This window comes from Amblyraja radiata, chromosome 1 (assembly GCF_010909765.2).
Source record: "Amblyraja radiata isolate CabotCenter1 chromosome 1, sAmbRad1.1.pri, whole genome shotgun sequence".
Lineage (NCBI taxonomy): Eukaryota > Metazoa > Chordata > Chondrichthyes > Rajiformes > Rajidae > Amblyraja > Amblyraja radiata.
The window spans coordinates 63,896,911-63,919,393 of NC_045956.1; the positions used below are offsets into that span (position 1 = coordinate 63,896,911).

Consider the following 22,483-nt stretch of genomic DNA (forward strand, 5'->3'; position numbering starts at 1 on the left):
TGTCTAACTTTGAAGTTTGGGCTCTTGACACTCTGGCCACCACAGTCATGAGACTCTGTCAATGCATGGCATACAGGTAGAAATTGGAAGACACAAAGTGCTGGAGTAACTCAGCGGGTCAGGCAGTTAGGTGTGAGATACACCTTCTGTCTTTTCATCTGGCATTCATCCAACCATCTGCCTATCAACAAACCCTCATCACCTGCATCTACCTATTACCTGGTCTGAAGAAGTGTCTCGACCTGAAACGTCACCAATTCCTTTTCTCCAGAAATGCTGCCTGACTCGCTGAGTTACTCCAGCCTTTTATGTCTATTTCCAGTGTAAACCACCCACTGCAGTTCCTTCCTCCATCTATTACCTCCCGTGCTTTGTCCTGGCCCTCCTCTCCCCAGCCTTCTCCCCCCTCCCCCACAACCTTCCATTCAGTCTGAAAAAGGGTCACAACCCGAAATGTCACTTATCTATATTCTCCAGAGATGTTGCCTGACCCACTGAGTCTCATAAGGCACTTTTGTAAACCAGCATCTGCTGCTCCTGGTTTCTACAGGTGTAAGTTGGTACTGTCAACCTTCTGCTGAGTTGGGAGGATGAGTTCCCGTTCACCTGGGTTTTGTCTTGGTACATTACCCAGCCATTGGTCTTGACAAGAAATGGCCAAGTAGTTGGCTGAGATTACTGCGATGATGCCTGGCCATTATAGGCTGCAGGGTCTTACATTCCCACCAAGGGGTTTCGACCTGTTCCCCGCCAGCTTAAAATCATTCCACATGGAAACATTCAGAACCAGAGAAAAGTAAATGATTTACTGAATTTTATTTATTTACTGAACGCATTATAATAATTTCATTTTCTATAAGAAATCTTGAACAACTGTTTTTGTTAGGAATGTCGGCTCCTAAACTTGAACCAAGTGCTAACAAAAATATACTTTCAAGCACCCCTGAGAAGAAAGGGACATCCTGATTTTTTTCTGAAATGTAACTAAACATTCTTTAAAAATAAACAGACATTGGCAGCCTTAATAGACACATTCTTTAACAAGCTATTTCACGTGGTGTTTTTCTTCTGTATGGCGAGCTGTGCTGAAGAATTCCCTCCTCCGTCCCCGACCAGTTCTCATTAATCTTCCATTGTTGATGTTACAATGGACATGGATAGGTAGAAACACCCTCTCAGAATATGCATTAATTTGTTGTCTAGAAATCACAAATTACTAAATTCAGCGCCATTTTAAAGTGTAATCTGCCATCGTGGCATTTGCTAAACATTCAGCATTTTTATAAATTAAATTTTTTAAAGTGAATACTAACCCCAAACAGGTTTTTTGAAGCGGAGTTTTGTGTTACAGACATTACAGGGACTTTTGTCTGCTATGCTATTAATTATATTATTCTCCTCTCCGTCCCCATTCTCCCACGGGACCCATGCGCCACCATTGAGCCTTGGGTTGCTCCGAGGATCTTTAGGTGGGTATTTAACAGGAACTGCAGTTTTGTTGTACTGAACAAGTCTCAAAAGTAACCTCTTGACGACTTCAGGGTATTTTTGAGAAAGATCAACTCTTTCATATGGATCTGCGGTTATGTTAAAGAGCCAGACTGATTTTCCTTTCGGCCATAGTATTCTTTCCAGGTTCCACCACTTCCCAGCAAAATTTGGGAAGGTTTGTGGTGGGATCCAATCACTGAAACCCGGATTGCCTGTCAATAATTTCCAATCTTTAACTCGGATTGCTGCTTGAATTGCTGTGTCCCAAATTCCAAATCCGTCACGAGGTGATCTGGTTTTAACACGAGTGTAAAGGGGATCGATGTTGTGGAGGATGTCAGTCCGTGGTGAAGGTTTACCTTCGCTTATTGTCTCCCAAACATCATATCCATCGAGATCCAAATTTTCCTCCAGTTCTCCTTCTGCCAGGGTCACCAGAGTAGGGTACCAGTCTGTAATGTGCATCAGTCCCCGACTGACACTCCCCTTGTTTTTAATTAGTGGACTGTGCACAAAGCCAACGCCACGAATTCCTCCTTCCCAGTAGGTGCCCTTGCGTCCACGAAGTGGCCAGTTGCTTCCCCCTGCCAACGGTTGCCCTCCATTGTCTGAGGAGTAAATAATTACGCTGTTGTCATAGTAGCCATATGCTTTCAATGCCTTTGTAAGGTTATTTACCGCTTCATCCAAACACGTCACCATAGCAGCATATCTCCGCCGACCTATATTGTCAATGGACATGTAGCGGCCTAGGTACTTGTGTGGTACTTGCAGAGGTGTGTGAACAGCTTGGAAAGCGATGTACAGAAACAGTGGTTCCCTCCGGTCGTGAGATGCCAAAATTTCCACTGCTTTTTGCGTATACAGGAAAGTAGAGTAAGAGTGAGCCCTGTATTCCCAAGCCACATTTTCATCCTTATGCAAGTCGTAGCCGCAAGTTTTTGGTCCGTCGCAGATATCATGGGTGTAATAATCACCACTGCCTGTAAGTGACCCAAAAAATGTATCAAATCCTTTACGTGTCGGCAGACACTCTTTTTTATAAAATCCTAGATGCCATTTTCCAATCATGTGCGTTGAATAGCCAGCTTCCTGAAGTTTTTGAGGTAGTGTTACATTGGTTAGGGGAATACAGTTAGGTTGGCCAGCCCGTATGATAGAGTGCTGAAGTCCCGTGTGTATCTGATACCTAGGAAAGAAATCAAAAACCAAGATCAATCAGCGGCACAATATGGTAGCACCAGTGTATCCGTTGTGAAAAATGAATGACCAGGTCTTGCAGGGTGCAGTCACTGAAACTGCTGCCTCACTCAGACCGACTGCCCTTACATGATCTTCCGGTTGCTGAACACTTTAACTCCCCTTCCCATTCCCACACTGACCTTTCCGTCCTGAGCCTCTTCCATTGAGGCCAAACACAAATTGGAGGAACCGCACCTCATATTTCGCTTGGGCAGCTTACACCCCAGCGGTATGAATATTGATTTCTCTAACTTCAAGTAACCCTTGCATCCCCTCTAACCCTTGTCACTCTGTGCGAGCTGACCCACGAGGTACTCCGAGTTTAAAACAAATTTAACTCGTGGTAATTACGTACAATTAACGTAGCGGGAACGTCGGAACTCGTGGACGCAACTTAGCGACTTGTGGCGCTAACGGCAGGTACCCGTGAAACTTGATAACTCTTGAAAAAATTCAAACATGTTTAAAGTTTTACACGAGTAAAATGTACTCTTGAAGTTAAAAATTGAAACATTTAAACACATTGTAAGAACGTAGTGGCCCGTGCGCTTACCTTAGTGACTCGTGAGTCTACAACTGTCATGATTTCATTTGGACTCTTCTCTGCCTTACAGGATTATTCCAAACATTTGTCACTCTTTGGGTAAAGCAATTATTTTTCTGGGTTTATGTTCTAAATATACTTTCCATTTGTTTCCACTTACAGCCCCCAGGTTAATAAATTATCTGACAATATTTAAGATTGTTTAAGTAATCTGCCCGTTGTAACTAAACACTGAAATTAGGTCGACCTGCAATGGTGATGTGTGGCATGGTGTGAATTTCCTTAAATAATAAGTCAATGGTTGGATGGAATAGATAAGTGCCTAGTGTAATCCCTGTCAGGGCACAGGTTGCTTTACATCACTCAAACACAAGACTGTCGTTCACTAACCTAGATCGACATTATTATAAACTCTCTACATTTTTCTCGTCTGTTTTTACTACCATATTAAAATGGTGACAGTGAACATTTGTGTCAAATCCATTTTATGTTGATGTTTGAATTAAATATACAGACTTATATACTACTGAAGTATATGTAGCAAACATTATTAACTCTTTGCAGTCCCCTTAAGGCACGTTTTCTTTAAAAATGAACTGTGGAGTGATTTTGAAATTGGAAATTAAGCGGTAAACCTGATATGGGTCTTTAAACCGTGTATATAGAAGAACTAATTCCATGTGCGTGAGACCGGGGGGGGGGGGTTAATTCATAATTATTGTGACCAGCAGAACGGAGGAGCAAACCTCCAAAGACGTACAGGTTTGTGGGTTCATTGACCTGTAAATTGCCACTAGTGTGTGGGATGCGAAAGTGGGATAAACGATAAATTGGGTACGGGTGATCGATGGTTGGGGTGGACTCGGTGGGCCAAAGGTCCTGTTCCCATGCTGTAAATTCTAAACAATTACATAATGTGGGAGCAAATCCCTGCGGTAGAGAGCGATCAAGTGGAGTGTTTCAGTTAAAGGGAGGCCTTGCAAATAGAGGACGAATGTAGGGGGAAGAAATACTCTGAGAGGCGAGGGGATGGCCAATGTCCCTGTGAATCCGATACATCGCCAACTTTGTGTCCTGCCTGTAGACCAGGGATTCTGTCACAATCTCCGTGCGAGGCAAGAATGGCACCCGCTCTGAGAGATTTACATGGTTTGGTTATGGGGGGTCAAAACCAAGCACGGAAAAAGCCCGCTCGGTCCAACTTGTTCATGCCAAGCTAGGTCCTTCCTGGAGGGCTTGGGTTGCAAGGAGAAGGTGGATAGGTTTGAGTTTTTTCCCCTTTGCAGTGCAGGAGGCTGAGGGATGACTTTGTCTCACATTTGGCCACTATCCCTCTAAACCTCTCAAACCCACCAGGTTTCTGCAGAGTCTACAGTACAGCAAGGCTTGTGTTCCATTCAGTATTTCCGCCACCATCTCCTACTACCCTGGTAGTTACTCAAGAGTAACTCGGGAGACGAACTTGGAACATCGCAGAAATGACAAGTATACGGCAAACTTAGTCAAACCCGTGGGAACTCGGTTAAACTCTTGATCATACATTCGGAATCTCGTACACAACCACGAGTCTTTCGCTCGGGGTACCCCATGGGTCAGCTCACACAGTGTGACAGGGCTTTCTCTCTCTCTCTCTCTCTCTCTCTGTGTCCCTCCCGCACCCTAGTCATTGTATTTGTTTCACTGTCGTCAGGGGAAGTTTAATTGTCTTTAGAACTTGTTAACACCTGTCCCACAGCCAACAATGTATCGTTGCCTTGATCAGTGTTACTGTTTTGCATATCTTTCATTCATTTGTTCGATATCCCTCTATATCACCGTCGATATCTCTCGTTTCCCTTTCACGTGACTCTCAGTCTGAAGAAGGGTCTCGACCCGAAACGTCGCCTATTCCTTTTCTCCACAGATGCTGCCTGACCCGCTGAGTTACTCCAGCTTTTTGTGTCTATCTTCGGCACCTGGAACCTGTCTGAATGGGACAAGTAATTGTTGCCATCCTAAGTTAATCAGGCTGAAGAAACTGAACTGCCATTGTAGAAGTGGTACAATAATTGAAAAAAAAAGGAGGAATAGATATTTTAGAATAAGGCAGAGAGAGAGATAAAAGAAACAAAAAATGATTTTTTACATTTTGACAATAATCAAGTGCTGGAAGAACGAGATTTTACAAGTTAATTTTCAGTCCCAGAGAAGTTGTTGAACAGTAATTAAGACCTCCCCACTTCTGCTAAATTGGTGCTTGGAATAGAATGGAGCAGCTAGAACATAATGCCGCTCAGTACAAATTGCCTGCATAAACATAAGAACTGAGTTAATAAAGTGGATGAGAGCGATAGTTATATGGTGCGTTAAGATAAGCATGGGTGGACCTCTGATAAACAGAAGAATCGGATAAAATAATCGCAGAGCCAAATCATATTAATGTAAAATGTTGGCATGCCGAAGTAATTAAACTAAACTACAAGAGATCAGTAGAATGAAACAAAATAAATATAAAGGAAGAACTATGGTTAGTAGGCTGTGGGCCGAGCATCAAAAATGTGTCTAGAAATCAGTTTTCGCGACCCATGTCTCGGAACTACATGAGATTTTGCACAGATTTAGATAAAATATAATTGAGAAGGAAGTCATAACTCGTCAGTGCCAAAAGTTGCACATTAATTAATTAAACTAATTAGAAAATGAGATCAAAAAAGTAAGCGCCATCTAGTGTCCAATGCCCATATTACACCATGGGGAGCCGATTTCCGTGTTGCAGTCTATTTAAATTATATATTATTATACCATCTATATATATATATATATATATATATACTAGACTAAGTGGGACCCGTTGGGTCCCAGCATCACACGGGAGGGCTGGTCACCAACGCAATATTCCACCTCTCCACCAATTCCAATACTGCTCGCCAGTGGGGGGGCTGTCTGTTGCGCTAGTATTGGTGTTGTGGGCTGAAGGTACTGGCTTCCATAGGGCTAGTATAGACATTGTGGGCCATATGGATGCTTGGGCAGGCATCCAACGGTTGCAACGATTTTAAAAGCCATTTTGTGAACACAAACTTGTTAAAAAAGGCGAGGCAAACAATTGGGCTGCAGCCACCCGACAACCAAAATTCATTTTGTGAACACAAACTTGTTAAAAAAAGGCGGGGCAAACAATTGGGCTGCAGCCACCCGACAACCAAAATTCATTTTGTGAACACAAACTTGTTAAAAAAAAAGGCGAGGCAAACAATTGGGCTGCAGACACCCGACAACCAAAATTCATTTTGTGAACACAATCTTTTTAAAAAGGGCTGCAGCCACTTTACAGCCGCATCGAGGGGACTCACCGTGGGGTAGACGTGCGTTCAGTGTTATTCGCAGCTCAGAGAGCCGTGACCATCTCGCTTCCTGAGTCTGGCAGAGACTGAGTGAGGCACGACACTTCCTGGTTTTATAGTCCCTCCCCCTGCCGCCAGCGGGGGCAGCAAAGAGAATGGGGAATTTTGTAAAAACATTAATATCTCTCTAATTTTTCATCGATGGAAAAAAACCTCCGCACTCATACGGCGGAGGTGGGCTCTGAGCGAGGTGGCCAAAAATGACGGCTGTAGGTGGCGGCTTTCTCTCGGAAATCGCAGCACAGTCGGCCAAAAGCGGTCAAGATCAGAGATTTAATAATATTGAAGATAGATATGACTTGTGGATATGACTGTAATCATATATAATTGTGCATCATTATATGATATAAAAATAACATAATTAATATAATTGTGTGTGCTTTTTGAGTGAGACTGCCGCAGAGGTCCGGCTCCTGATCCAACCTAATTAATGGGTGAGGGCAGTTTTTCTGAGTTCCCCCGTTTACTGAACCCCACTAACTGCCAGTGTGCAGAGTGGAGATCACGGCCATAGTGGGACTGGGGACAGTGCCAAGCTGGGGGAAGGCTAAGGCATCTTCCATTGAGAGGAAAATGCCTAACTCTATACTAACCCTAAGTCGCTCCCCTTCCAGAGCTGCCCACAGCTGGAGCCGCTTTGGGACCGTATGCGGGCTCCGTACGTGTGGCCGCTCAGCGAGTCCACCTGGGCAAGCATGCCCTTCTGGATCGTCGTGATGATGATTGTGGGGAGTAGCACTGCCCTGCACGCCGCGCAGGCCGCCTTCAGCACCCCCATAGTGCCGGCTCCGTCAGTTCGCCCGCTCGCTCGCTGCAACACCGGCCGGCTGACAGCCCGACCGACCGACTGACACTGACCCTGACCTTGACCCTAGCTGTACATTTGTTATTTATCATTTTTATTTAACAGTTCACATCATAACTTTATAAAGATAAATCAATTGAAAAACAAAATGATCAACAAGGTTAGCATTCCCTTTATCCTTGGAAACGTTGCTATTGCTATTGATGTAATGAGGAGGCAGACATGATCCTCGCTGCCTAGTGACCATAAAACAAAGCGCGGGATTGGTCAATTTGCGTCCAACCTCAATGTCAGACGTGCATTGATTGGACAATTACTACTCGGAAAATTGGAAGTTTTTGTCATATTTAAACAAAATGTGCAGGTTTTGTCCTTGATGCGTTTCAGGTATGATTTATATAATATTTTTACACAATATGTTAAAAATTCAAGTAGTTCCATGAGTTGGGTCACGAACCTGACCGAAAAAGCTCCTCGGCCCACACCCTATAGAGAGAATTGGCCAGTTTTGCAGACATTCATAAATGTATACTCTGAAGATAGACATCATTGTGGCAATTCAATATTACAGATTCAGAATGTGCTCTCAAAGGATTGAAGAGTGCCAGACATTCTTTGCCTCAAGCAGGTGGTGCTCTGTTGCTATAGCAACCCAAAGTTACATTTTACACATGAATAATATGCAAGCCCACAGTATATATTGAAGCCTTAATAAAGCAGTCTCAGTACAGTGTCAAGGCATACAGTTCCATAACTCTTAGCAAATTGCATGACTTTTCTCTATTCTTCTGCATAAAATATAAAGGAGCGTGCTCAGGGAAAGAAAAAAGGATTGATTACCTAATGGCTTTTCAGAAAATACACAAGTTACTGTAATTTTGGATTTCATTAATTTCATCAGTTAATCTCAAAAATAAATTTATGGCATTGCGCATTCCATTGATTTTGATGCGGGGAATATGGCATGCTTTTCTAATATTGATCTGTTGCACACGCTAAATTTAGGCCAAATAGATTTCTTTGAATAACAATGCTAAGCTGTTCCAAGGGGTGACATGAGGGATTCTCTTCATTTTGCTGCCAATGTTTCTTGCCTTTTCACCTCAGGGATTACAGTAATGTACTGTCAGCTGTAAAATATTTTGTAATAGCATTAAGGTAAAATATGGTAATGCTGTCAAAAGATCCTAAAATTAGAACGTTAAGTCATAGCATTTCATAGGTATCAGTACTCTTGGGGTAGAATCTCACCACAAGCTCAGTGAGTTAAAACATTTACCTACTGTTGGGAGGTTCCTTTCACTCCTGCTGGAAGGTCCCTTTCACTCCTGCTGATTTCTTGGGATCAGGAGCAGTTAATGTTCATACTCAATGGAAGCAAAACTCAGGAGGGTGTTTAATTTGTTGCCAAGACTATAATACTGCCTTTTACATTATAATATGTTTAAAATTATGTCCACATGCTAGTCTGATCCCACTGAAAGGTTTGGCTGAATCTTTTCTAAGCATTTATCATTCATGGAACTGAGAATTCATGTACAGTAACAGATTATGGCAGATTATAAATTTCAGTTTATTCCAGTTTTGAAGACTCAATGTGTTAATTCACTAAGAGTGATTTTCAATTGTTCCACCTAGACAGCGATTATAATGGAACAAGAATCATCTGCTTATTATTAAGAAGGTGTGGCACTCAGTCAGGCTACAGAATGCTGCAACATTGTACATTATCCCCAAAATGTAATTGTATGAGGAAGTAAATCAATCCGCAATCAATGAACAATAATTCCAAAAGGTACACAGTAATGGAGCAATTTTTTTGTGGATTATGAAGACTCATACAAGACAAATGGGAAAATTAAAGCAGAAATTGCAATTTAAAAGTAATGAGGAATGCTGTTTACCATTTACAAGTGACCGAATAAAACTGAACTGTAGCCCCAGATTGAAATAAAATGGGAGGGAAACCTGACCCACATTGTTCCAATATTCCCACTGTCTACAAAAGCTGGCTGACTTTCCAACACCTGCTTTCTCAAGAAATCCTAACTTTAAAAGTGTGATGTATAAATATTAGCTTTTGGATGTATAACACATATGTACAAAAAAGCTTTGGAAAGAGTCAGATTAAAGCCTCTGGTAAAATAGCAGACAAAGCAAATGGATAGAAGCGTATTTAAAATTTGTATGACACCTTCCAGAATTGGGTGAACAGAGAGTTAAAATAGGGCAGTATACTTTTTTAAATCCTTTCACAGCTGGCTTCCTCAGCCCAAATCCTCCTTTGGCTGAGGATTTTTCCCTCAGGTTCAGGATCTCATTTCGAATCTTGCATGCGGTTCTGGTCACCCTAATACAGGAAGGATGTGGAGACCTCGGAGAGTGCAGTGAGGTTTACCAGAATGATGCCTGGATTAAAGGGCATTAGTTACAAGGAGTGATTGGACAGACCTGGATGGTTTTCTCTGAACGCCATAGGTTGAGGGGGATCTGATAACAGTATATGAAGTAATCAGAGGCATACATAGTGTGGGCAGAACCATGTGGAAATAACAAATACTAAAAGGCATAGTTTTAACGTGTGACGGCTAAAGTTTAAAGAAAATGTGCAAAAAATGTAAAAAAAATTTACACAGATGGCGGTGGTTACCTGGAACACACTGCCAGAGTTGGTGGTAGAGGCAGATATGATAGTGGTGTTTAAGAGGATTTTGGATAGGCATGGAATGGAGGGATATGGATTATGTGCGGGCAGGCAAGAGTTGGTCTTGTCATCATAATCGGCTTTGACATTCTGGGCCGAAGGGCCTATTCCTGTGCCGTACTGTTCTATATTCCATGTTCATTATTGGCACAAGAAGGCTTTGTAGTAAATGTCAGCATCAAGTTACAGTATGTAATCCATGCTTAGAATTTAATTACAGACGTGTAACCCTTTGAGTGCTGAATATCTAAGGGAACTGATGGTGGTTGGAGGCAAGGTCGAAATGTTAGTTTATAGACACAGCATGGAAAAAGCTCCTTTGGCCCAGTGAGCCCAGGCAGTCCATTGATCACCCATTCACACTAGTTCTATGGTTTCCCACTTTCACATCTGCTCCCTACAAACTAGGGGCAATTTACACACACCAATTAACCTACAAACCTGCACGTCTTTAGATATGGGAGGAAACTGGAACACCTGGAGGAAATGTGCACAGTGATAGGGAGAACGTGCAAACTCCATACAGACAGCACCTGAGGTCATGATCAAACCCTGGCCTCTGGCCCTTTGAGGAAGCAGCCCCACCAGCTGTGCCACTGTTTACATTCCCTTTCTTGAATGGGCACTGAAAGATATCAGGGGTTTTACTCTCCTCTTCAGCCTTGTCACCCTTCTCCCCCTGGATATCTCTTGGTGCTGGCAACCATTGTCTGCAGAGCAACATGAAACCCCACTCCCTCCTGTCAACCGCTGTATTATTGCATCATGTTTGGGAAGATGCCAATGTTCTGAATTAAAGCCCAAGCATAAAATAGCTCGACAGTAACCAATTAGTTACCAATTCCTGTGTTCCACATACACATGCAAAGCTAAAACTGGGTATTGGTGGAAGCGGAATAAAATCAAATTTGAAAAGATCGGCAAAAGCACAGATTATTATCATTTACACTGTTAATTTAAAAGAATATATGATTCCACCACATAGTCTAATATTCTGATGAAGGACCTCAGACCTGAAACATAAACTCTATTTCTCTTTCTACATATACAGATTTGTTGAATGTTTCCAGCATTTTCAGGCATTATTATTTAACTAAACAGTTACTTTGCAACATGCATTATGGTGGCAGCCTTGGGTTATCATGCTTTTCTGAAACCGTGGCACCAGTGACGTGCTATCTTTATGTGAATTCTTCAGAAAAAGCATTCCCAGTGACTTTGCACAAAATTATTCTCTATTTTTCTACTAGAAGCAGAGATAAGGCAGATACAAGCTGTTGCCATAACTGTGTTATTTCTCCTTGTAATTACAGGTGCACAACCTTTTATCCGAAAGCCTTGGGACCAGACACTTTTCGTAATTCAGAATTTGTCGGCCTTCGGAATGGAAATTTTTTAGCGTAGATTTTAATGGCTGGCTCAGTGGTAGAGTGCTCGGCTCATATCCGCAAGGTCGCGAGTTTGCGCCTTGATCCCGGCAGTTACTCGGTCGCGAGTTTGAGTCTTCAATGTAGTTTTTTCTTGCAGAATAAATGTTTGTATGAAATGCAGTGTAGGAGAGGTGTACTGACTGTGTGGGCAGAACTTTGGAAGTGATTGCCTACCAGTCTAAAAAGCCGCTATGTCTCCCTGTCCCTGGGATAGCAGGGGGCGATCAAATAGCACAATATCCCCCTCCCCCTCCAACTCCAGAGGAATCCGCTCCCCGATGGGCCGCTACGGCGACAAGTGGCAGTTTGCCCACAGCCCGAGCTGTGCCCCCTCATCCGCCACCCCAAGAACAAGACGTACTTTGCACACCATCAGCTTCTGCCCCTACGTGTTCCTCTGGAGTTGGAGCGGGGCTGGAGTTGCTGCTGGCTGTGGGTCTCTGGGATCTCCGTGCTTGCAGTGGGCCTGGGGGTCGGTGTCCCGTTGGTCCTGACGTCTCCGGTGACTGGCACTGACCTGCTGGTATCGCCGACGTGAAGACAGTGCAAAGCCCCAGCGCCGGTGCAATGAGCGGGGAGCTGGAGAGGGGAGGGAAGGGGTCACACACATGGCTGGGAAGCAGAGGGGTGTAGGTGGGGTGAAACTGAAGGGAGCGACAATCTGCTGCTGCCTGCCCGCTGAGTTAAAAAGTTCCCACGCAAGACTCACGATACACTGTGTATCGTGAGTCTACCGTGGGAACTTTTTAACTCAGCGGGCAGGCAGCAGCATATTGTCAATTATTAACCCTCCCGCGCAATATACCCTCACCTTCTCTTTTATGAATGGGGATTTAGTTCCCCTTTCTTCGAGGACCGACCGGAGGTTCCGCTGTCACCTCTGCGGGCCGCCCTCGGTGAACGTTTTCAAGGACCTTTCTTCAAGGACCGAAAAAATGTCCGCTATTCGGAGGTTTTCGTTATTTGGATCTTCGGATAAAAGGTTGTGCACCTGTATTAAGATAACAATGCCCGTTTAAAGGATCTGGTTGCTGGCCATATTTATAATTGGTTGTAATCAAAATGCAAACTATTTGGGATAATTTCCATTCTAAATTAGAACATTTGGTAGGTTCAGAAGAATGTAGTTAAATGCATATGAAAAGAATCAACACAACTTTTTTTCAGTCCATTTGATTCTTCCTGACATTTCTGCATATTTGAAAGCTAAAGCCATTCTGCATTTTCTGGTTTAACTAAGGTTGGTCTAATTTATGTGGAATTTTACTGGCACCAGTCCAAAATGTGTTCCCCATTATGGGCCTCACAAGAAATGGGGTTGGTAGCAAAACTTTATTTAAAACAAAATTGAAATCATGATAGTCTGCATGATATACGATAAGAAAGTTAATGATATAAAGGAAATAGATATAAAGCTTTGCTTTGAATTTTATGTGGTGTTATCTGCATTCCAGAAAATAGCTGGATATAATAAGAGCTCATTAGTCATAGTCATAGAGTCATACAGCTCTTTGGCCTAACTTGTCCATGCCTGCCAAGATGCCCCATCTATACCATCACCTGTGCCTACATTTTGCCCATATCTCTCTAAACATTTCCTATCATGTACCTGTCCAAATGTCTTTAAGGTGTTTTTATAGAACCTGCTTCAACTACCTCCGTAGGCACCTCATTCCCTCTGTGTGAAAAAGGTTGCTATTACATTTTTCCCCTCTGACCATAAACCTTGTCCTCAGGTTCTTGATTTGTCTACGCTGGGTAAAAGACTGTGCATTCACCCTCTTTATTTCCTGCATGATCTTGTACACCTCTATAGGATCACCATTCATCCTCCTGTGCTCCAAGGAATATAGTCCCAGCCTGCCCAACCTCTCCCGATAGGCTCAGCCCCTCAAGTCCTGGCAACATAAATCTTCTCTGCACTCTCTCCAGCTTAATTATATCTAGTGCTCATAAACATGTGAATAGTTATGTAAGATAAAAGGGTAGTTTCTTTTTAAAACAACTAGAACACTAGATGATATATTAGGGTTTTCCCAACCACATCTAAATTGTTCACATTGAGAATGTGCTCATGGACAATGCCCTTTATAGGTGAAAACAACATATTTTATTGTTTGCATAAGGGTCTCGACCCAGGTCGCCACCTGCTCTTTTTTCTCCAGAGATGCTGCCTGACCCGCTGAGTTACTCCAGCACTTTGTGTCCATCTTTGGTACAAAAACAAGCATCTGCAGTTCTTTGTTTCTATATTTTAGCATTTGCCACATATTGCTTAGGTTAGTAAAACTAAATCCAAAATTACAATAATCTATCAGTTACAGAACATTTATGTTCACTTATTTTCCCATAATCTCCATAGCTATATGGCCACAGAGCATAGACTAAAAGTATTTAATTAAAGCTGAAATATAAAGATATCTGAAGTCCTATCAGCAAGTTCACACAATCTTTGAAACAGAAAAGGATGTACTGAGCCCACAAGTTAACACAGTTTGATTCAACAGGTTATTTAGCATGAAGATGGACACTAAAACCAGGAGTAACTCAGCGGGTCAGACAGCATCTCTGAAGAAAAGGAATAGGTGACGTTTTGGGTCGAGACATTTCTTCAGAACTTCTTTAGCCTTTCGGGTGAGGGAAAGAAAGATAACATTTATCATGAAATGACTGATATGCTGGATATTTCTCACATTTTCCATTTTTGTGTCAGATGGTCGGTGTGGGCAGGTTGGGCTGAAGGGACTGCTGCCACGTAGTATCACTCTATGTCCAGCATCTAAGTCTTTTGCTTTTTGTGAAAATGTTGAACGATAAATCTTTACCTCTCCAAGAGGTTCCAAGAAAATATCATTGGGCAAAAATGCCATGAAGGATTATTCTACATGTCTATTCCATTCTTCATGCAAATGTTGTCAAGACTGGAGACAAAAATTCATTGCTGTTAGTAATCGTTTTTTGATCTAGATGCAAGTTCTTTGAAAATTCCTTCCCAAACAAACTGAAAAGTGTAGTAATTAAAGTGTAAAGTGGAAATGTTTGCAAGTAGGCAGCACATAGAAACATAGAAATTAGGTGCAGGAATTAGGCCATTCGGCCCTTCGAGCCTGCACCGCCATTCAATATGATCATGGCTGATCATCCAACTCAGTATCCCGTACCTGCCTTCTCTCCATACCCCCTGATCCCCTTAGCCACAAGGGCCACATCTAACTCCCTCTTAAATATAGCCAATGAACTGGCCGCAACTACCCTCTGTGGCAGAGAGTTCCAGAGATTCACCACTATCTGTGTGAAAAAAGTTTTTCTCATCTCTGTTTTAAAGGATTTCCCCCTTATCCTTAAGCTGTGACCCCTTGTCCTGGACTTCCCCAACATCAGGAACAATCTTCCTGCATCTAGCCTGTCCAACCCCTTAAGAATGTTGTAAGTTTCTATAAGATCCCCTCTCAATCTCCTAAATTCTAGAGAGTATAAACCAAGTCTATCCAGTCTTTCTTCATAAGACAGTCCTGACATCCCAGGAATCAGTCTGGTGAACCTTCTCTGCACTCCCTCTATGGCAATAATGTCCTTCCTCAGATTTGGAGACCAAAACTGTACGCAATACTCCAGGTGTGGTCTCACCAAGACCCTGTACAACTGCAGTAGAACCCCCCAGCTCCTATACTCAAATCCTTTTGCTATGAAAGCGAACATACCATTCGCTTTCTTCACTGCCTGTTGCACCTGCATGCCTACTTTCAATGACTGGTGTACCATGACACCCAGGTCTCGCTGCATCTCCCCTTTTCCTAATTGGCCACCATTTAGATAATAGTCTGCTTTCCTGTTTTTGCTACCAAAATGGATAACCTCACATTTATCCACATTATACTGCATCTGCCAAACATTTGCCCACTCACCCAGCCTATCCAAGCACAATGAGGAAGTAGTTATTGCTACTGCCTCACAGCACCCAGGACCTGTATTCGATTTTGCTCTCAAATCTTATCTGTTCCATGCCCCTCCTACATCATAAATAAATGTGTCGATTGTCAGATTAATTGGCCATAGCATGTGACATTTTATTGTAGGTTCATGGTGAACAGCATCAAAGGAGGGCTGATTAGCATGCGTGAGAGAAAATAAATTGAGGGAATGAGAATCGTATGATTGGGATTGCTCCACTGGGAGCTGGCAGAGATCTGATGGGCCCACTGGTTACCTTCTTATAGTTATCAGGATGATTTTCTGATAAAGTGACTGCACTGGATAATGCTAAATTCCTGTCAATGGCATGGCAACTCAGCTTTCCATTAGACAGAATTAAAATGGAGCAACTTTATGGAAAAACACGCTCTTTATTCTACACATGTTAATGCTGAGGTGTCTTGTTTCAAGAATGTTCCTGGTTTGCGCGCTGATAATCAGCATCTTCAAAACAAAAATTGCTCACCTGCCAAATGTAACTATCAGTTTTGGAACATGAATAGGGCTACTAAAAGCAAATGATACCATGGTAGCTGCATCTTATGGAAATATTAAACATTAAACACCACTTTCTACATTGGTTATTTTCCTAAAATATAGACAGTCGAATTATTTTTCAGTATGGGAAACTGTAGTCAAATTTTAGTATACATTTATCCTGTCCTCTGCTCATATTTATCCTCATATTTTGTTTGGGCAGCTTACAACCCAGCAGAATTAATATCGATTTATCTAACCATAACCCTTGATTTCCCTCTCTCTCCATCCCTCCCCCGCCCTAGTTCTCAGACCAGTTTCACTGTCCTTCTGATTAATTTTACTGATTGTAACAAGGAACCATTCTACATTTCCTTGATCATTGTCAGCTTTGATTTAGTGTAGTTTAGTTTAGAGATACTGTGTGGAAACAGGGCCTTTGGCCCACTGGGTCCACGCCGACCAGCGATCCCCGCACATTAACACGATCCTACATCCACAAGCCAATTAACCTACACACCTGTATGTCTTTGGAATGTGGGAGGAAACCGAAGATCTTGGCGAAAACCCATGCAGGTCACGGAGAGAAGGTACAAACTCCATACAGACTGCACCCGTAATCGGGATCGAACCTGGGTCTCTGGCGCTACATTCGCTGTAAGGCAGCAACGCTACCGCTGCGCCACCGTGACTGCCCCCATTTACTGTCATTTTCAAAATGTACCCTTCCATATCTCTAGTCTCCCTCTCCCCTGACTGAAGAAGTGTCTCGACCCAAAACATCAACCATTCCTTCTCTCCAGAGATGCTGCCTGTCCCACTGAGTTACTCCAGCACTTTGTATCTATCTTCGATTTGAACCAGCATCTGCAGTTCCCTCCTACACATATCTTGTCTTTCTGATACATTTATGCACGTGGTGAAAGATCAGAAAATCAGCTTTTGTCAACCATATATTTTGCACACTCTCTAACTGAACAAGCCTGCTGTAATATAGAGTCATAGAATCATACAGCGTGGAAACAGGCCCTTTGGCCCAACTTGTCCACACCGGCCAACATGTCCCAGCTGCAGCAGTCTCACCTGCCTGCGTTTGACCCACATTCCTCCAAACCTGTCTAATCCATGTACCTGTCTAACAGTTTCATAAATGTTGAGATAGTCCCTGCCTCAACTACCTCCTCTGGCAGTTCGTTGCATACACCCACCACCCTTTGTATGAAAACGTTCCGAGTGCTTGTCTGTACAGAGTTTGTACGTTCTCCCCGTGAACTGTGTGGATTACCTCCAAGATCTTCAGTTTCCTCCCATACTCCAAAGACGTACAGGTTTGTTGGTAAATTGGCTTGGTATAAATGTAAACATTGTCCCTAGTGACTGCAGGGTAGTGTTATTGTGCGGGAATCGCTGGTCAGTGCGGACTCGGTGGGCCAAAGGGCCTGTTCTCGCTCTGCATCACTGAACTAAACTAAACTAAATAAAGGAAGAGGGGACCAAGGTTAGACTTTTCATACCTGTTCAGCCATTCAGTGGCTCAGCCACCTCAGATCCACGCCTATTTTTGCTCAATATGCATTGAAATGCTCACCTCCAAAAACATATTAATCAATGTCTTCAATTTTAATAGACACGAGAAACTGCAACAACTGAAATCTTGAGCAAAACACAAAGTGCTGGAGTAACTCAGTGGGTCAGGCAGCATCTGTGCAGGAAGGGTTCATGTATACCTCCTCCACTTTGTCTGTTTCAGTGCTTCCGATGTGTTTCTCTACATCAATGATACCAAACATACACCAGGTGATTATTTCGCCAAACAATTCGCTCTGTTTGCCACGTCTCACTAGAGCTCCCAGTTGCCAACCATTTGAACTCTCCTTTCCATATCTATCTTTCTATCCTTGGCCTCCTCCATTGCCAGAATGAGGCCATATGCAAACTGGAAGAACAGCACCTCATATTCCACTTGGGTAGTTTACAACATTGAATTCTCCAATTTCAAGTAAAACCTACTTTCCCCTCCCCCCACACAAGTCTCTCCCACCACCCCAGTTATTCTGCTCCTCTTCAATCTCCTAGTCCCACAGAGTTATAGTCGTAGAGTGATACAGTGTGGAAATAGGCTGTTCTGCCCAACTTCCACACACCGGCCAACATGTCCCACCTACACTAGTCCTACCTGCCCGTGTTTGGTCCATATCCCTCCATAGAAACATAGAAAAATAGGTCCCCTTCGAGCCAGCATCGTCATTCAATATGATCATGGCTGATCATCTAAAATCAGTACCCCATTCCTGCTTTTAGCCCCAAGAGCTAGATCTAACTGTCTCTTGAAAACATCCAGTGAATTGGCCTCTACTGCCTTCTGTGGCAGAAAATTGCACAGATTCACAACTCTCTGGGTGAAGAGGTTTTCCCTCATCTCAGTCCTAATTGGCCTACCCCTTATTCTTAAATTGTGACCCCTGTCTGAATTCCGTTAATTCCTAAGCTTTGCTTCCTGTCTGCCAACCAGTTCTCTATCCATGTCAATACCCTTCCCCCCCAATACCATGTGCTCTAATTTTGCACATTAATCTCTTGTGTGGGATCTTGTCAAAGGCTTTTTGAAAGTCCAGATACACCACATCCACTGGCTCTCCCTTATCCATTCTACTTATTACATTCTCAAAAAATTCCAGAAGATTAGTCAAGCATGATTTCCCCTTCATAAATCCATGCTGACTTTGACTGATCCTGTCACTGTTTTCTAAATGCGCTGCTATAACATCTTTAACAATCGACTCAAGCATCTTCCCCACTGCTGATGTAAGGCTAACTGGTCTATAATTCCCTGTTCTCTGTCCCTCCTTTATTAAAACTGGAGTTACATTGGCTCCAAACCTGTCTTATCCATGTACCTGTCTGACTGTTTCTTAAATGTTGGGATAGTCCCCGTCTCAACTACCACCTCTGGCAGCTTGTTCCATACACCCACCACCCTTTGTGTGAAAAAGTTACACCTCAGATTCATATTAAATCTTTTCTCCTTCACCTTAAACCTATGTCTCTGGTCCTCGATTCACCTACTCTGGGCAAGAGACTCTGTGGGTCTATCCGATCTATCCCTCTCATCATTTTATACACCTCTATAAGATCACCCCTCATCCTCCTGCACTCCAAGGAATAGAGTCCAAGCCTACTCAACCTCTCCCCATGGGTCAGAATAGTCCCGGCAACATCCTCGTAAATCTTCTCTGCACCCTTTCCAGCTTGACAACATCTTTCCTATAAAAATTATATCCAGAAATGAACACAACATTCTAAATATGGCCTCACCAATATACAACTGCAACATGACCTCCCAACTTCTATACTCAATACTCTGACTGATGAAGGCCAATGTGCCAGAAGCCTTTTGACCACCTTATCTACCTTTAAGGGCCCATGCATCTGCACGCCTTGATCCCTCTGCTCTACAACACTCCCCAGAGCCCTACCATTCACCGTGTAGATTATGCCTATGTTAGACTTCCCAAAATGCAACCTCACATTTCTCTGTATTTCCTTTTATCCTCTGTCCCCTCCCCACCACCCCTTCCATCCATATCCCTCCAGCTTTACATTCCACTCTTCCTCTTCTCTCCTCATGTGACACCCTCCTTTTTCTTCTTACCCGACTCTCACTTCACACCTTGCCTGTGTCCCTATCTCCACCCATCTGCCAATTACCCTTCCTCATCAGTATCCACCTATTACCTGCTAGGTCTTGTCCCACCCCCATCTCTCTTTTCTAGCTTTCTCCTCTCTACTCCATCAGCCTGTGAAGGGTCCCGACCTCAAACATCATCTGTCCATTCCCTAACCAGCTGATTTCCTCCCACGCTTTGCATTTTGAATTTTAATTGGACTGGCATTAAATAAATTTGTGTAAGAGGTTCAGGTTTCCACGAGGATTTGGATACAAAAGTATTTCCTCACCAATTTTAAATGGCATAGTTCCAAATTTATGATTAGATCCCTTTGTTTTGTATTTCTACAGAAAGTTCCCTTTATCTATCCCACTGCCACCCTTTAATTTTAAAGGTTTCATTAGATCAGACATTAATTACCCAAACTCAAAAGAAAATAGAAGCCAAGTTTACACAATATGCATTTATACTTTCGAACCCTGGTATAATTCAGCAGAGCAGCCATTCTCAGGCTAATATATCCTTCCTCGGGTCAGATGTCTAAAATCGAACACAATAGGCCAGATAGGGTCTGACAAGACCCTATACATTACTTTCTTACTGTCGTGTTCAAGCTTCATTGAGATAAAGGCCAACATGCCATGTGTTTTTAATGAATTGTATCTATGGACACTGACATCTCTTTGTTCCACCACAGGTCTGAAGGAAGTAATTTTTTGCTCATTAGTGTTAAAGTATTAGCTGTCAGTTGCAATGAAGCCAGTGAATTTGGCTACAAGTAGGATTGATGATATTAAAGTTACCATCTAAAGACAAATTCCTCTCTCATAGTTTCATAGCAATAAGAAAACAATCTGGTTTCTTTTCCTTAGATGCAAAATGCATACTCTCTCTCCCTGACGTTTAGCCACCCGCTCTCCCTTCATAACTTTCAGCGACACAATTTAGAGAATCTCCCAAATTAATCCCGTCCACAAATTTGGATTTAGCGACTCTACTCCCTTCACTTGTGTTGTAGATGTAACGAAATCACAATTATGCTTCAGTAATAATTGTATATGTGTTCTTTCACAGGAGGCTTGAAGCATCCCTTTGCCCAGTACTTTGGGGACTGACATGAAGTTCACATCAAGTAAACATAATTACATTTCTGCCACACCTCATAAATAATGCAATCGTCTTCCTAATCACGTTTCTACCCCCCTACATTAGCATAGAGGCACTACACGCCAGCATGTTAATAGTATTCCGGCACCGTCTTTATAACCTCACCTGCTGAGTTTTTATTTGCATTACCTGCAGGTATCATCATACTAACACTATTAAAGCAACATCCAGCTGCAGATTGCTACTCCTTTGGGCTCCTTAACATTGCTTGCAGTAACACGGGCCAAATTAGCGGACAAATTGCGGGTCCCGAGCCTCGATTGGACTTGCCAAAATAATTTCGGGTCCTTACAATGAATAAAGCGAGGTTTATCTAGCGGGCAGTGGGGTGAAGAGAAACGGCTTCAATACTTAACCGGCCTGTGATGAGTTGGCTCCTAGACGGGGAGCAGATGGGTTGGATGTAGTAGTTCTCCAGTTTAACCCCTTGAGCAGCCAGCCTGTCCAGGGTCGGGGTGTGGATCTCGGAGCCGTGGTAACCCACATCGTGGAAGCCCTGGTCGTCAGCTAGTATGAAGATGATGTGAGGTTTGGACGGGTTAGAGTTGCCTGTCAGCGGATCCCCAGCGCCGGGGTGTTGGAGCCCCGGCTCCAGCCAGTCCCAGGACAAGTAACCAAACGTCAGTAAACTTGCCACTGAAAACCCAGCCAGAGCGCCGAACATGACTGGTCGGCAACTCTCCCTCGCCTTTGAAACATCCACCGCGCAGCTTCCCGGATTGCTGCAGAGGTTACTCTATCCCGCTGACCCGTCCCGAGGGGTCTGTGCGGGATAGTGGCGGCAGCGGCAACTCTGTGGGGACGTTGACCAACATGCTGGGCTCTCGGTTCACAGAGGTGCTGCCCGTGTGGGTGTCGGCTGAGCAGCTACTGAAGTTGCAGCCGCTGAAGTTGTAGCCGCTGTTCATTTCCTTTCCCTCTTTCGGCCGGCGGCGTCTCTCTCCGCCCACTGCCCGCTGCCCCCAGTGCACGGTGACCGCCCAGCCGGCGAGCGGAGCCGAGCCGAGCCGAGCGGACTGGTTGCTGCACCGTCCCCGGCAGCGGACGGGAGGGGCGAACCTCCAGCCCACCAACCCTGCTTCAACACTGCAGCCATGAGGAGGAATGTGCATTGCCCCGCGTTCATCGAATAAGAACCGTCTTATTAATGAAGCACGGTTAAGATTTGCACGTTGAAAAATATGTGGACAAATAAGGCATGGTTGTGGGATAGAGGACTGGAGTTGTAGTCTGCTACAACTGCAAGTCCGCTAGAAGTCGCCCTGTGCATCGTCAAGTATATGGGAGCAAAACCTACATCTCTTAACGAACAGATTGTAGCTGTGAAGTAATTCCTATTCATTTCGATACAGTACCAGGCATTTAGATGAAGCGATTGTAAGTGGTATTTCCAAGGCTAGTGAGGTGTCATTGAGGGGACTTTGCAGGCGAACAGTCGCCGTAGCAGCGGGACAGTGCCAGCATGTTCGGGACTCTCTCACCAACAGGGATGAGCAGAACTTGCTGGCTGAGCTCCCAGCTTCTCTCCTCTGCCCGAACGTGAAACTTGCTGGAATTCCTCGGCGCGTGGAGCGAGAACAAACCTGGAAATGCTGGAATA

General features: G+C 43.6%; 1 protein-coding gene across 1 annotated transcript; it reads right to left on the reverse strand.

The window, feature by feature from the left end:
- Positions 1 to 783: 783 nt before the first annotated feature.
- On the reverse strand, positions 784 to 21,845 carry LOC116974722 (arylsulfatase J-like). Its single transcript, XM_033023441.1, has 2 exons — positions 21,240 to 21,845; positions 784 to 2,680 (listed from the first exon to the last, which is right to left on the reverse strand). Exons 1-2 carry the CDS (start codon positions 21,545 to 21,547, stop codon positions 1,309 to 1,311), a joined length of 1,680 nt encoding a protein of 559 aa, XP_032879332.1. The 5' UTR covers positions 21,548 to 21,845; the 3' UTR covers positions 784 to 1,308.
- Positions 21,846 to 22,483: the final 638 nt, after the last annotated feature.